The sequence below is a fragment of the Tyto alba genome, unplaced genomic scaffold (genome assembly GCF_018691265.1).
Source record: "Tyto alba isolate M040663 unplaced genomic scaffold, T.alba_DEE_v4.0 Super-Scaffold_46, whole genome shotgun sequence".
Classification (NCBI taxonomy): domain Eukaryota; kingdom Metazoa; phylum Chordata; class Aves; order Strigiformes; family Tytonidae; genus Tyto; species Tyto alba.
The window spans coordinates 4,614,959-4,627,373 of NW_024881322.1; the positions used below are offsets into that span (position 1 = coordinate 4,614,959).

Genomic DNA, 12,415 nt, shown 5'->3' on the forward strand with positions numbered 1-12,415 from the left:
GGGAAGACGGGCGCTGAGGGAGCGGGAAAGGGGGCAGACGGGCGCTGAGGGAGCGGGAAAGGGGGCAGACGGGCGCTGAGGGAGCGGGAAAGGGGGCAGACGGGCGCTGAGGGAGCGAGGAAGGGGGCAGACGGGCGCTGAGGGAGCGGGAAAGGGGGCAGACGGGCGCTGAGGGAGCGAGGAAGGGGGCAGACGGGCGCTGAGGGAGCGGGAAAGGGGGCACACGGACGCTGAGGGCCGGCGGGGAGTAAGAAACCGCGGCGGGACCGCGGGAGGAAACCTTGGTGAGGGTGGCGGGGCGCCGGGCAGGCACTGCTGCCCACCCCCCGCCCCGGGGCCGGCCGGCGGGAGTCGGGGTCGCCCTCAGGAGCGGTGGGTGCGGCAGGACGGGAAGCGCCGGCGGGGGGGGACGGGACGCGCGGAGCGGGAGGAGGAGGGGAAGGAAGGGGCAGCTGCGGCGGGGCCCGCCGGGAGGGCGAGGCGGGTGGCACTCACAGCGGATGGTGTGGAAGAAGGCCTTGGGCCGCCGCTCGAAGCTCTCGCCCAGCTGCAGCGAGTGCTCCTCCTTATCCAGCACCGAGTTCGCCGAGCCGTTCATGTCCCCGGTCCCGGCCCGTCCCCTCCCCTCCCGGCCCGGCCAGTCCCTTCCTCTCCTCCGTGCGCTGCCGCCCGGCGCCCTTCCGGGGACCGAGTGCAGCCGGGAAACTGCTCCGGAGGCGGCGGCAGGTACGGCGGGGCGGGGGCGCTGGGCCGAGCCGGGGCTGCTCTCCCCGCGGAGGGGGCGCGGAGCTGCGGAGCGGCGTCCCGCGGAGGAGGGGAGGGAGCCCGGCGCTCCCCGCCCTCGGCGGGGCAGGGGCAGGGGCAGGGGCAGGGCAGGAGGGGCCCTCCCGGCCGCGGCGCTCAGCGCGGCGGTGGCGGCCCCGCTGAGGGAGCAGCGGTGGGCGGGAAACCGGTTTCTCTGGGCGGGGGGGGACGACGGATGGGACCGGGGCCTGGCACAGAGGGTTTATCGCTTTACGGTTTGAGGCCTGGATTAAACACGGCTAAAAGACTCTTCAGCCTCAAACGCGGGCTGTTAAAACCGTGTTTGTCATCGTGGTAACTTCCCGCCACAGCTTTTTATGAGTGCAAATGGGTCAGTGAAAGGTCTAGCTTGGATTTTTTTTTTTTTTCCTAGCTCTATGAAGAAATCTAAACGTTGATTTCTTTGTAGCGTGCTAGGTATAGATTAGAAATTTCGGTGATTAAGCTTTTTTTTCTGAGGATATACTCTTTTTGAGGAGGCTTTCAAGGGAATCTCTTCTCTAACCTTTTGCGCTGTTTCTGAAGGAAAAAGGGGGTGTTTGATTCCTGTGAAGCTGGACAAAATGTTGTCAGTTCTTCATTTACACATGTTTGTATTTTATCTTTGTGTTTGTATCATGCAAGATAAGATCTGTAAGTGAAGTACTACTCTTCTTTTACTATAGGGTGGGTATTATTGGGTTTTTCTCGTTTATATGTTGGTAATATGACACCAATGCACAAAATATGACATATTTTGGCTACCCGGGTTTCCCTGGGAGGTACTGGGCCATGCAGGATTTAATTCACATGTGCTCTCATCCAGGATCAGGATGTTTGTGGCAAGGCAGGAGTCAGAACTAGTTTGACATCAGAGAAAAGATTTTAATCCCTTCCCAGCCTACACAGTACTCTTTTCGTTGCTCCGTTTTTGTTAGTTTCTGAAAATAAAACTACCTGTGATTGTTAAAACTAGCATGGATACTCAGGAGGAGGCGGTGGAAGGACTGCTGACACAGGCTGCCTGTGGGCATTTTGGCCACAGTACTGGTTTTGCGGTCTTGTTCGAGTGACGTGGTGTTATAAATGCTGATGTTTTCACCACTGTTTTCCCACAGAGGTGAAAGCAGGAAGGAGAAATGCTAACATGAATACAGTTTGTTTCATCAGTTTTAATGGGACTTTTAAACGTCACCTGTTTTTCAGTTACAATTTTTGTGAGGTATTCTAACTGGGCTTAACAAGAAACAAAGCCCTTGCTTTCCTTTTAAAGTCAGTTTTAGTGAAAATAAGCTTAGAGCTGTACCATCTTTCTCTTGTTGGGTATCCTTCTTGGATGCAGAGGGAAGACCATCAGAGTCTGTTAAGTATCTTCTTTAACTTTGACATCAGTGTGATTTCGTGTGCAGCTGTTAGTTTGAATAAAGGATTTTTGAAGAGGAATCTGGTGGCATTGCAGTCCCATCAGGTAGGACAAATCACTGTAAAATTGTAGTAAGTATACACTGTAACTCCTTCTCATTTTTTTTCTGCTTTTAGATCCTTGGTTATTTTACCTAAGTTAAATGATGGAAACATACACTAAAGAAAAAAAAAATCACCTTCAGGTCTTTGACATTCATATTGTGTGAAAGAATCTAGGATGTTCCAAGAAAAGACATCAGCCAATTGTTTAAATATAATAACATCTACCGAAGATGGTGCTTTCCAAAAAAAAGGCCATAGTGCAAGAATCCTTAGCCCAGAAGAAGCTGAGAGACTGGCAAAAGATCAGGTTTTGGTGTCTGAGTTCAAACAACTAAAACTGGAGAAAGAGGCACAGAAGAACTGGGATCTGTTTTACAAAAGAAATAGCACCAACTTCTTCAAAGACAGACATTGGACAACCAGAGAGTTTCAAGAGTTAAAAGCATGTCGGGAGGTGAGACCTGTACACTTTCTCTGTAAAAGATGGGATTGTTTCCAAATGATGTAATAATACTTACAACAAAGCCGTTAGGGTAAGAGCTGTCACATGTTAAGTTTGCGGTGTCCTGTGTAGTTTCTCATAATATCAAGATACCTCCTCAGAATCAGATGCATCAGTTCAGTTTCAGTTTATAATTGACCCATACTGGATACTAAGAATGAAATCTGTAATATTTACTTTGTGTCCTAAATAGACAACTTGCCTCTCTGTGATCTGATGTTTTCAGATGCAAGTTGGTGTACTTCAGAACACTACATTAAAGCATCCAGAATTACAGGCTAATAGCAAAACATCATCAAGGAGAATATCCAGATGCATCTTGTTGTTCATTATAGCTGCATGAAAGATAAGACAGAAATGGTATAACAATCTGTTGATTAGTTAAGGGGTAGATGACTAAAGAAATGTTAATATATTCTAAAAAGATTTAAAATTTTGCAGGAATCAAGATTTGCTTTGTAGTGTCAGATTATTCAATAGATGCCTACTTTGGGTTTTGAGTCAATGGTAAATAAAATTGATTATAGCTTATAAAAAGCTGATTGAACAGTATGTCTGCTTAGATCGTGAGGAAAACAAAAATGATGTGCTTTATCTTGTATTTCTTCCTCCTCAGTTTGCAGATCAGAAACTGACCATTCTGGAAGCAGGCTGTGGGGTTGGGAACTGCTTGTTTCCACTCTTAGAAGACGATCTGAATATTTTTGCATATGCCTGTGATTTCTCTCCTAGAGCTGTTGAGTATGTGAAGGTTGGTGTGATATTTGGAACTTCTTTTAGAGTGTCTTTAGAAGCTTCTAAAATTACAAATGACTGGAACAACAGACTTCTCTTACCTTCCTTTTTGTAAGAAGGGTAGAATAGCTTTTGCCAAAAAATGGAGACTGATCCATTTCAGTGGAGCTCCTATGCAAGAAACCCAGTCATTGCTCAGGACCTCGTTTTTCAGCATCAAATTGTAGCTTTATGGTAACATATGTGTATTACTTAAATGATCTGTGAAGCCTGTGTTTTTGGGGAGCACTACTCTGTCTTTGCTGACTGTGGAGTACAATTTGTTTGGGATGGAAGCTTGCCCTCAATATTTGTGGGGCAGAGGGAGTCCCAAGATGGCTCTTGAAAACAGGGCTATGAAAATGATTGTTAAGGAAATTTGTAGCCTGATTAGAGATAGATATGTTTATACTTACTCATAAGTAGGTGGTACTGCAGTCTGAATTTAAGTGTTCCAGAAGACCTGGTGGTGGAGACTTTGGGCTTTAAAAGTCTCCTGGTTTATTAAGTTTGTAATCACAGGTAAATTTCTATTTATCTGTTATTTGGAAGCATTCTCTTGTGGGACATTTGAGACTGAGAACCACAAGATACTGCATATCTCATGGGAAAGATGGGAAGAAAGATGTATGGCAGACAGGAGAGGGGACAGCGGCTCCCTGGGATGCCACGACTGCACTGCAAGATGAGATTGGGCTGCATGTGTACCCAGGGTTTTGGATGACTTAGTGATGTCTGTCTCCACAGTTCTTGCTGAACTTCTTTCTTGCCAAGACCAGGTTTCCTTTTACACAGTAAAACCATGGGCTAGAACAGCCCTGCTGCAGGTTACGTGACATGAACCCAAACTGCTTACAGTCTACTTCTAGCTCAAGAGCTGTACTTTGACCACCATGTGATACAGAATTTCTTTTGATAATATTTGTGTATTCTTAAAGAGTAGAAGCAGCAGTAAACCAGAAATGGTATGTTTTCTGAACTGTCTTAACATACATTCCTTCTCAAATTCCTGAGAACATGCTATTCTAGTAGTTGTAGTTTCATTCTTGTGATATGCAGCAAAGAATTTCTGATTGCATTAGTCACCTGTTGGAAGTTAATGTTCTTTTGGCACCATGTTTTGTGTCACTCTACTGACAGTTTCACAAGTTTTTTACTTTTTTGCAATAACAAATGCTAATTTTCAGTGAAAGCATACTCTTTTAATTTCCCTAGAAAAATGCCTTGTACAGTACTGAAAGATGTAAAGTGTTCCAGTGTGATCTTACCAAAGATGATCTTCTAGAAAATATACCAGCAGATTCTGTGGATGTTGTCACACTTATATTTGTGCTTTCTGCCATTCACCCTGACAAAATGCATCTTGTCTTGAAGAACATTTACAAGGTAAATCCAGCAGATTTTACAGTCTCTAAAGCACTTTCCTTCTTTTTAGCTTGAAAGTATGATTTTTTTCTGAGAAAATAACCCCTCTTGTAGTGGTGATCCTTAATACTATATTCCATAGATGTATTTAGTTAGTTCACGTAGTATACCGCACTAAAATATGTTTTTCAATTTTTTTTTCTCTCGATATCGTGAGTGGGTTTGGATTCTGACCTAACGGATACCATCATCATAATGAAAAGGTGTTTTGATCCTGTGACTTGGCTCCTAGGTTGTATGTTACAAATAATGTTTATGGACTGCAGAAATGTCTGTGTTGATAAGGTGTGAATGACAGTGAACCAAAAGGGACTTCCAGAAGATACAGTGACTTGCAGTTAGGATGTTTTTGTTCTTCTTAAACACCCTTGATCTGTGGTGATTTAGAAGTGGGTGTTCAGGGATCAGCATTACTCTAGAGACACTCATCTCCCTGGGCTGCCTTTGTTAGTTGATGGACTAGGATGGGCCCAGAGGGTGGTTTAAACAGACTGAATTGTGATCCTTCTGAATTTCCCTGAGATGTCATATATTGACTGCAGAGGGAAATAGTCAACATATTTTTTATTTACGCATATGTGTGTATTTGGGGTTTTATTTTATCAGATATCCTGCTTGTTTTATCATCAGTAGTTTGAAAAGGGAATGTTACATTTTTCTGGTGTATCTCCAGCTGTTTTCCAAAATCGGGATTGGTTCTTAGGTTGTGCACATGAAAAGGCTAATTATTGTTTTCTCTGTGGAGGTGCCTGGCTCATTTAACTCGCTTGTAGGTTTCTGCACAAGTTAGCAAGTGGCAAGTACTCCTTTTCTTCTCTAACAAATACAGCTGATATTTGATGAGGTAGGAAAGTTGCATGCATCAAATGTCTAAAGTCAGCATGGCCAATGTCCATGTATTTCTAAATTTTATACTCTCTCTGGCTTGATTTCTTTACCAAGCAGCAAATAATAAAAAAACCCCAAACCCTCAACACATTTTTCTGAAATTGTTAGTTTTCTATTTCTTATTATCTTGCAACATTTTTCTTTGTCACATGAAAAAAAGAAATATCCCAGTATTCTAAATTTTATCGTTAATCATTAAGCTAAATCAGGTTCTAGACTGTGTACTACCCAACAAAGAAAATGCCCTTTTAGGACTTAATTTTTATTGTTACAGATGAAAGAATAAAATATACAGTGGCTTTGAAGAGTGTTGCAAAAAGCTCATTTAGCTGAATATCATGCAGACAGGTATCTTAAAACTTTGTAATCTATTGTTGATAGGGAAGCACTTTTAAGAGCCAACAATGTAGTTTATATACAACTTCTTTGTTTCACAGGGAGTGAATTCAATATACACATATATTTATATAACTTCTGTATTGAATGTGTTAGGATACCTTGTCTTAGTTATATGTGTATGTGTCTGTGTGTGCATACAAATAAAAGTATATATATGGCTCAATCCATTTACCTTATTAAAGCATGTATGTATTATGTGGCAGGTATTAAAACCAGGCAAGTGTGTCTTGTTCAGAGACTATGGACTGTATGATCATGCAATGCTCAGATTTAAATCTGGCAGCAAACTTGGAGAAAACTTTTATGTTAGACAAGATGGGACAAGATCGTATTTTTTTACTGCAGGTAAGACGTACTGTAGAGTGCTTTCTTTCTTTCTTTTCTGTAAATCTTCTGTTTAAACTTGCTTCAGGGAATTACCAACATGCCCATGAAAGTTTTATTTTACACAGTTGAACTGTTAAATAAATCGTGGTGTACTTCATTTACCATCCATTTTGGGAGGGAGAGGGTGTTTAGACTGGCAAGACTTTCTGGAGCACTTTCTTGTTTACAAGCTTCTTATGTGCTGTAATGTGCCAAGAGCAGCAGTTTCTGAATTTGCTGAATTGCATTCAGATTTTTTATTTAAGGGGAAAAGTCCAGTGTCCAGTAACAGAATCGATCATCTTCATGAAGCAACTAAGCAGTTATCTTGGCATCGTTCTTTTTGCAAGGCTATTCCTGGTGTGCAGGATGAAGTCTGCTAGAGGAGTTGATGACTTGTAAAGCAGAACCGTGACTACAGCACCGAGAAGCTTGTGCACAAATCCTGCTGAGATAACACTGAGTAGCAGTGGTCACTCTGTCTTCTGTTTTTTTTAGTAAAGATGATGCAAAAAACATTTCCATGTGGTACAGTATTTAAACAGTTTTTCATTCAGTGCTCATAATGCTTTAGGAAGGAAGGTAATCACTGCAGTTTCCTGGTGGAGAATTTGAAGCACAGAGACATGAAGGAATTTGCTTAGAGTCTCACAATGAGTTGGGATTATAGCTTGTCTTCTAACTCCCAATTCCTCATGCTAAACTTCAGTGAACCGTTACTTCCCCCTATCATTTACAGGGCATTGTGTAATAAGAGCTGTGTGTTTATTTCTGTGGGGCTCTTTGTTTTTAGTCTAAAGCCAAATACAGCCACTGAAGAGACTGATTTGGAGCCAAGTAAATGTTATTCATATTTTATGACATAACATATTACCTAATTGCTTCTGATATATAAAAACCATTAATCTTGTCTGAGCTCTCTCTATTTTTTATAGGACAATGATGAAATCGAAGATAATGCAGGCTGTGCTACAGCTTCATTGAAGCATTTCTAGAACTGTTACTGAGTGATTTTTAGTTCTGTTTAAACAATTAGCCCTTACAAAGAGAATGGATGCTAAAGGGAAAACTAAGAGACTGACCTAGCTGTGGAATTTTAAATCCCATTTTTATTGTGTGTTAGAATTGCTTCTGAATGAGAAATTCCTTGCTAGTGTGCATGTTTGCTTTGGGAGAAGAACTGAGGTAGGGAGGAGGAAGAGGAATGAAGGAGAAAAGAGAATTTATATTATATTGCTCATGTTAGCAATTGCTTTGCCTTGGGCTGGTCTCCGACTGTCTCATCGACCACCTCTGCTCCCATTTTTAATCATTCTGATCTCATTCGTCTCACTGATTTTCATATAAATATTGCTTAATGCTTGATAATTCTTTTGTTATTAGAAACATTACTCCCATCATTTCTGTACAGTTTGCAACCTGTGCTGTTTTTCATTTGTTTAGCACTACACTGGTACACCAAGTAACTGTTGCATGGGATGATTGGAATGATGCTTATTTATAATATGACTGGCCTCAAATAATAACACGGAGCTTCTTTCATGGGAAAAAAAAAATCCATTCCACTGTTTGAAATAATATTGAATTTGTGGAAGAATGCATGGTTGTTATTTTGTGTTACGAAACGTGTGCAGCTTCCTCACAATGAGATTTCAATAGGTCCACAACTGAGTGCTGTTTATTTATATTTCACTGATGTGGGTCCCCTGTTTTACATGAACATACTGTGTTTACAACCAGTGCATGACGGGCTTAGCTAAGCCTGCACTACCACCAAAGTGGGTGCTCTCATCTTCCTTCCTCAACATACTACCTCACAGTGCTGGGGTTCCTGTACCCACATGAGCAGCTGTTCCATTGAGTTGATGCCCCTGAACAGTGAAAAAATAGCATGTCTTTGTTTTCTGTCAAGTGGCACAAGTTTAGAATGGCTTAAATTTATTGTGAAATTATCGCTTGAGTAAATGGAACAAGGTGCAGGAAAGGAAAAGTGATTATTTTTAATTAACATGATAAGTCAATAGCATGAGCAGCCCTCTCTGCTGCACAGGTCACTCAGTTTTTGAGGTAATTCTGCCTTCCCTAAGCGAGATAAGCTTTGAGTAAGATTCTTTTGTTCATGGAAAATACTGCCAGTTTGACTCAGTGGAGGCTTGGTACCACCCTAACCACTTTTCCATTTTGTCCATTTTTTCGCTCGAGCAATGGTATGTGAATGTCTGGTAATGCAGGGTGGTATTTCCTCAAGCAAAGATGCATCTACAAGGCTGGATTACCTTTGAAATATTTTAAATAAGTGATGTATTCGGCTAGCAAAGATCAGCTGCACAAAGTGAAAATGCACTGGCGTCAGTCACAAGGAGAATGACGAGGCTCAATAAAAATAAGAGATGTGGCAAGTTTGGGAAACTAAACTAAGTAACTAGCTTAAGCCCCAGTTTTGCAAGCTGTTTTGGTTAGGTTGATGTTTCTAAAGGAGATCTGTGTTGATTTTTGTTCAGTAGTCTGCTTGCATGGAACAGCTTGAAATCCTAAGGCCTGTGTGATTTTCATGCTGCAACACTTAAGAACATATGCTTATATAAATGCTGACTAGTGTTTTAAAAATAGCTTAAACGTAATATTTCATCTTGTTTTTTTAAATTCTTTTCCAGAGTTCTTGTCTCAGCTTTTCAGGGCTGAGGGATATGAGCAAGTGGTCAATGAATATGTGCAGCGAGAGACTGTGAATAGGAAAGAAGACTTGCGTGTTCCGAGAGTTTTTCTTCAAAGCAAATTTCAAAAGCCTTTCAATAAGACATAAGTTCTTGCTGATTAGCCGCGGCATTGCTTGTTTGAAATGGAAGCTAGCACATAGTTTTCCCTTGTGTGTGCTCATCTTTCTGGTAAACCAGAAATGACTGCATCCAGTATCTCTTGTTGGTTTTCATCCTCAGATACAAAATATGAATGCTATTTCTCATTACAGTTTAAGATGGTTTAGTGATGCACGCAACCTGCCGAGTATCTGTATTCTTGCTCCTAATGTAAACCCTGTGCAGCGTTGTTGGAGGATCAAGTAAAGCACACTAAATATGGTTCATTTTAAGCACTAGTTTTCATTAGTTATTATCATAAATGTTATTTCCATTTTTATTAAAAACTATTTTTAAAATAAGTATCCTGTGTTTCCTATCACTCATGTTTCTTATGGCCTGTTAAAATTACAGTATTTCATCTACTTTCAGTACTTGTAGGACTTCTGAGTATAATTTCTCAGATACAGGAATGAAACACACTCAGTGAGTGATACAACGTAAGCTGCTTTGGTATTTTAATAATGGTATCTTTCTAATGTGTTCAGCATTTAGATATGTAAACAAATGTTTATATTCTAAATAATATCCTAATTTATCTGATTTCATGCTTGAAGAAAGTTATTACAGGATCAAGTTGTCTTTATCCCTAATTAATTCAGACCTTCTTCTTTTGATGAGCAGAAACAGTTGAAGTTGTGCAAGTCAGTTTCCCATTTGGAACTGAAATCATTGAGTTAGAAGTACTTTCTTTTATATCAAGTGCAGCCAGGTGCTTCTTTCCTGAGCAAAGGTCTTAGTTCTTTTCCCTCTCTCTCAGGAAAGGTGTTGGTCTTTGCTGTTCCTATCCCTGAAAGCCACTGTATTGATGCTATGGCTCAGAGCCTGCCACAGACTAAACTGCTTTCCCTTGAACAGTCCTAGCGCCTTGCACAGCAGAACCTCTTTGTTCTTGGATGATATAATCTCAAAAACGTGTCTGGATCTTTAACCTGCATTTTGAACAGCTGCTCTGCAGCAGAGAACGCTCAGAAGTATCCAGTGACTTGTGCAATGGGCTGTGCTGATCTTGGGTAATGTACACATGTTGCAAGGGAAGTTCCGATGAAATACTAAGATTTGCTTATTTTTTGTATGTAAGGGGAGGTCAGACACTGGGACAGGGCCCAGAGAGGTTGTGGAACCTTGGTCCTTGGGAGTACTCAGAAATAGACTGGGCAAGGCCTTGAGCAACCTGTGGCTTTACTTGAGGGTGGCCCTGTTCTGAGTAGGGATTTCATCTCTTGCAGTCTATGTTAGTATGTGATTGATTGTCTCAGGCTGTCATTCCACTGGACTTGTGTGTTGCTAGATGAGACGGTCATACACATTTGATGTAGACCAGAGCTGAGTATTTGCTTCTGTTTATGACAAGCTAGACATAAGATGTGATAATGATTTTTTTTTTTTTTTCCCAGCACTCTCAATGCTGTCTGTGTGTGCATGGAGGGAAAGAAGTAGTAACTTTTCCAACATAAAGCCTAATGTTTCAAAGTTAACCAGTTAGAATTTTTTGAACAAATTGGAGCTGCCAGAGGTCTTACTCAGTTGATAAGTTTATAAATAAATTTGTAGCAGATCATTGCTTTGTGTCAGGGTACCACAGCTTTTTTTGATGTGATACCATGAGCCCCAAAGCTGGATTTATTGTATCATCAAACTTCAGCCTCGGAGGAAAAAGTGATTAAACCACACAATTCTCCTAATGGCTCTTTGAGGAGGGTTATTACATGACATCTCCTTTTTTATGGAGAGAATCATCCCGGGAATTTATGTATTGCTGACCCCTGCTGTGCAACCCATTAGCACTTTCTGCCATACTAGTAATAAATATCTAGTAACATTTATAGTAAATGAAAAAATATGTTAAAAAGGGATATAACAATGATAGCATTATTCTAATGTGAACAGTCGTCATTTTGTGGCTTCCCTCAGCCAGTGTTCATCTTCAGTGCAGCAGTTCTGCAGCAACTGCATGTAGTCTGAGCTCTGTTGATTTTTAGTGTGGTTTGAACGCCAAGTACCTTACAGAACTGGATGTTTGGTCCTTTTAGAGTATACAGCACATAAATGAGTCTGAAGGTTTGCCTTGCATGATGTCTCATCACTGTGATTGTCAGCATATGCAGAGGCAAATGCACTGAACTGGACATCCCAAAAAGGAAATTAAATGTAGGCAAGTATTAAAAATATTAATCGGAAGGTTTGAGTCAACCCAACAGACTTAGCTGCCGACCACCATTGACTTCACTTTTACACTGAACTAACTATTGCCTGAACAATAACACACCTTTTTGTGGCTGGCAGTAGCTTCAGTGTTTCTGTGTATTTATACTTGAGGAACTACTGTCACTTTTTGCGTGGCCACACATTGATTTTTTAATTTCTCATTCAGTCTCATTTCCGGTCAGACCTGGAAAATAAAGTAGCATGCATTATCACCCCTGCCAGAAAGGCCTTCAGCTATAGCTGTCATAAAGCAGATGTTATTTTGAGATGAACGGTCAGAAAGCTTTATTTGGTCTCTATGCCTCTGCTTCTGTGAACTCTAAATCATTGCAAGTTTTTGTAACTGTGGTAAAGTTTGAGGAAGTTGAGTCAGCTTTAGGAAATCCTTGCCTCATCATGTGAGACACAGTAACTGATGGGGTGCATGTGGCTGTTGTATTGCTGAGTAAGGTGGATATACATTCCCCCAACCCTTCAGCCTTTCCAAGCTCCTATAAGCTCACCAGAGGTAGCACATGCCAGGGATACCCATACCTAGTATCTTTACTTGAAGAATTGTCCTTAGGGAGATGTAATCAGGGTAAATAGTGTCAAAAGGACTTGAAAAAAATATACATGCACTGAATTGTGCTTACCTTGCACAAACAAGCTACTATGCCGTGATTGTAATAAATGTCTTGATTGTTCTTTGATTTAAGTTGTCTTCAGTCAGTAGGGGCTGCTGAGACTGACTCAATTGTCTATAGAA

The 12,415-nt window shown here is 41.3% G+C and overlaps 2 protein-coding genes across 9 annotated transcripts in view; one reads left to right on the top strand and one right to left on the bottom strand.

Annotated features, from left to right (window-relative positions):
• EAF1 (ELL associated factor 1) overlaps positions 1–691 on the bottom strand; it is a 30,969-nt gene extending 30,278 nt beyond the window's left edge. For all 6 annotated transcript variants that reach the window (XR_006166833.1, XR_006166831.1, XR_006166830.1 and 3 more), the window contains exon 1: positions 496–691. Coding sequence is in view for 1 of the 6 variants with exons in the window: in XM_042806393.1 (XP_042662327.1) it covers positions 496–598 (103 nt within the window). In the remaining 5 variants the exon portion in view is untranslated. The remainder of the gene's footprint in view (positions 1–495) is intronic.
• METTL6 (methyltransferase 6, methylcytidine) lies at positions 638–9,761 on the top strand. Of its 3 annotated transcripts, none has more exons than XM_042806392.1 (6): positions 638–726; positions 2,323–2,704; positions 3,369–3,503; positions 4,742–4,912; positions 6,442–6,583; positions 9,259–9,761. In XM_042806392.1, exons 2-6 carry the CDS (start codon positions 2,426–2,428, stop codon positions 9,405–9,407), a joined length of 876 nt encoding a protein of 291 aa, XP_042662326.1. In that variant the 5' UTR covers positions 638–726; positions 2,323–2,425; the 3' UTR covers positions 9,408–9,761. The 3 variants fall into 3 exon arrangements, with proteins under 3 accessions (XP_042662326.1, XP_042662325.1, XP_009974994.2); XM_042806391.1 differs by lacking the exon at positions 638–726 and adding an exon at positions 1,006–1,135; XM_009976692.3 differs by lacking the exon at positions 638–726 and adding an exon at positions 1,146–1,470.
• The last annotated feature ends 2,654 nt before the right edge of the window (positions 9,762–12,415 follow it).

Coding starts and splice junctions, on each gene's coding strand:
- METTL6 (XM_042806392.1), top strand. CDS start 2,426: ATGTTCCAAGAAAAGACATCAGCCAATTGTTTAAATATAATAACATCT. Junction 2,705..3,368: donor AGTTAAAAGCATGTCGGGAG/GTGAGACCTGTA, acceptor CTTCCTCCTCAG/TTTGCAGATCAGAAACTGAC. Junction 3,504..4,741: donor GAGCTGTTGAGTATGTGAAG/GTTGGTGTGATA, acceptor TAATTTCCCTAG/AAAAATGCCTTGTACAGTAC.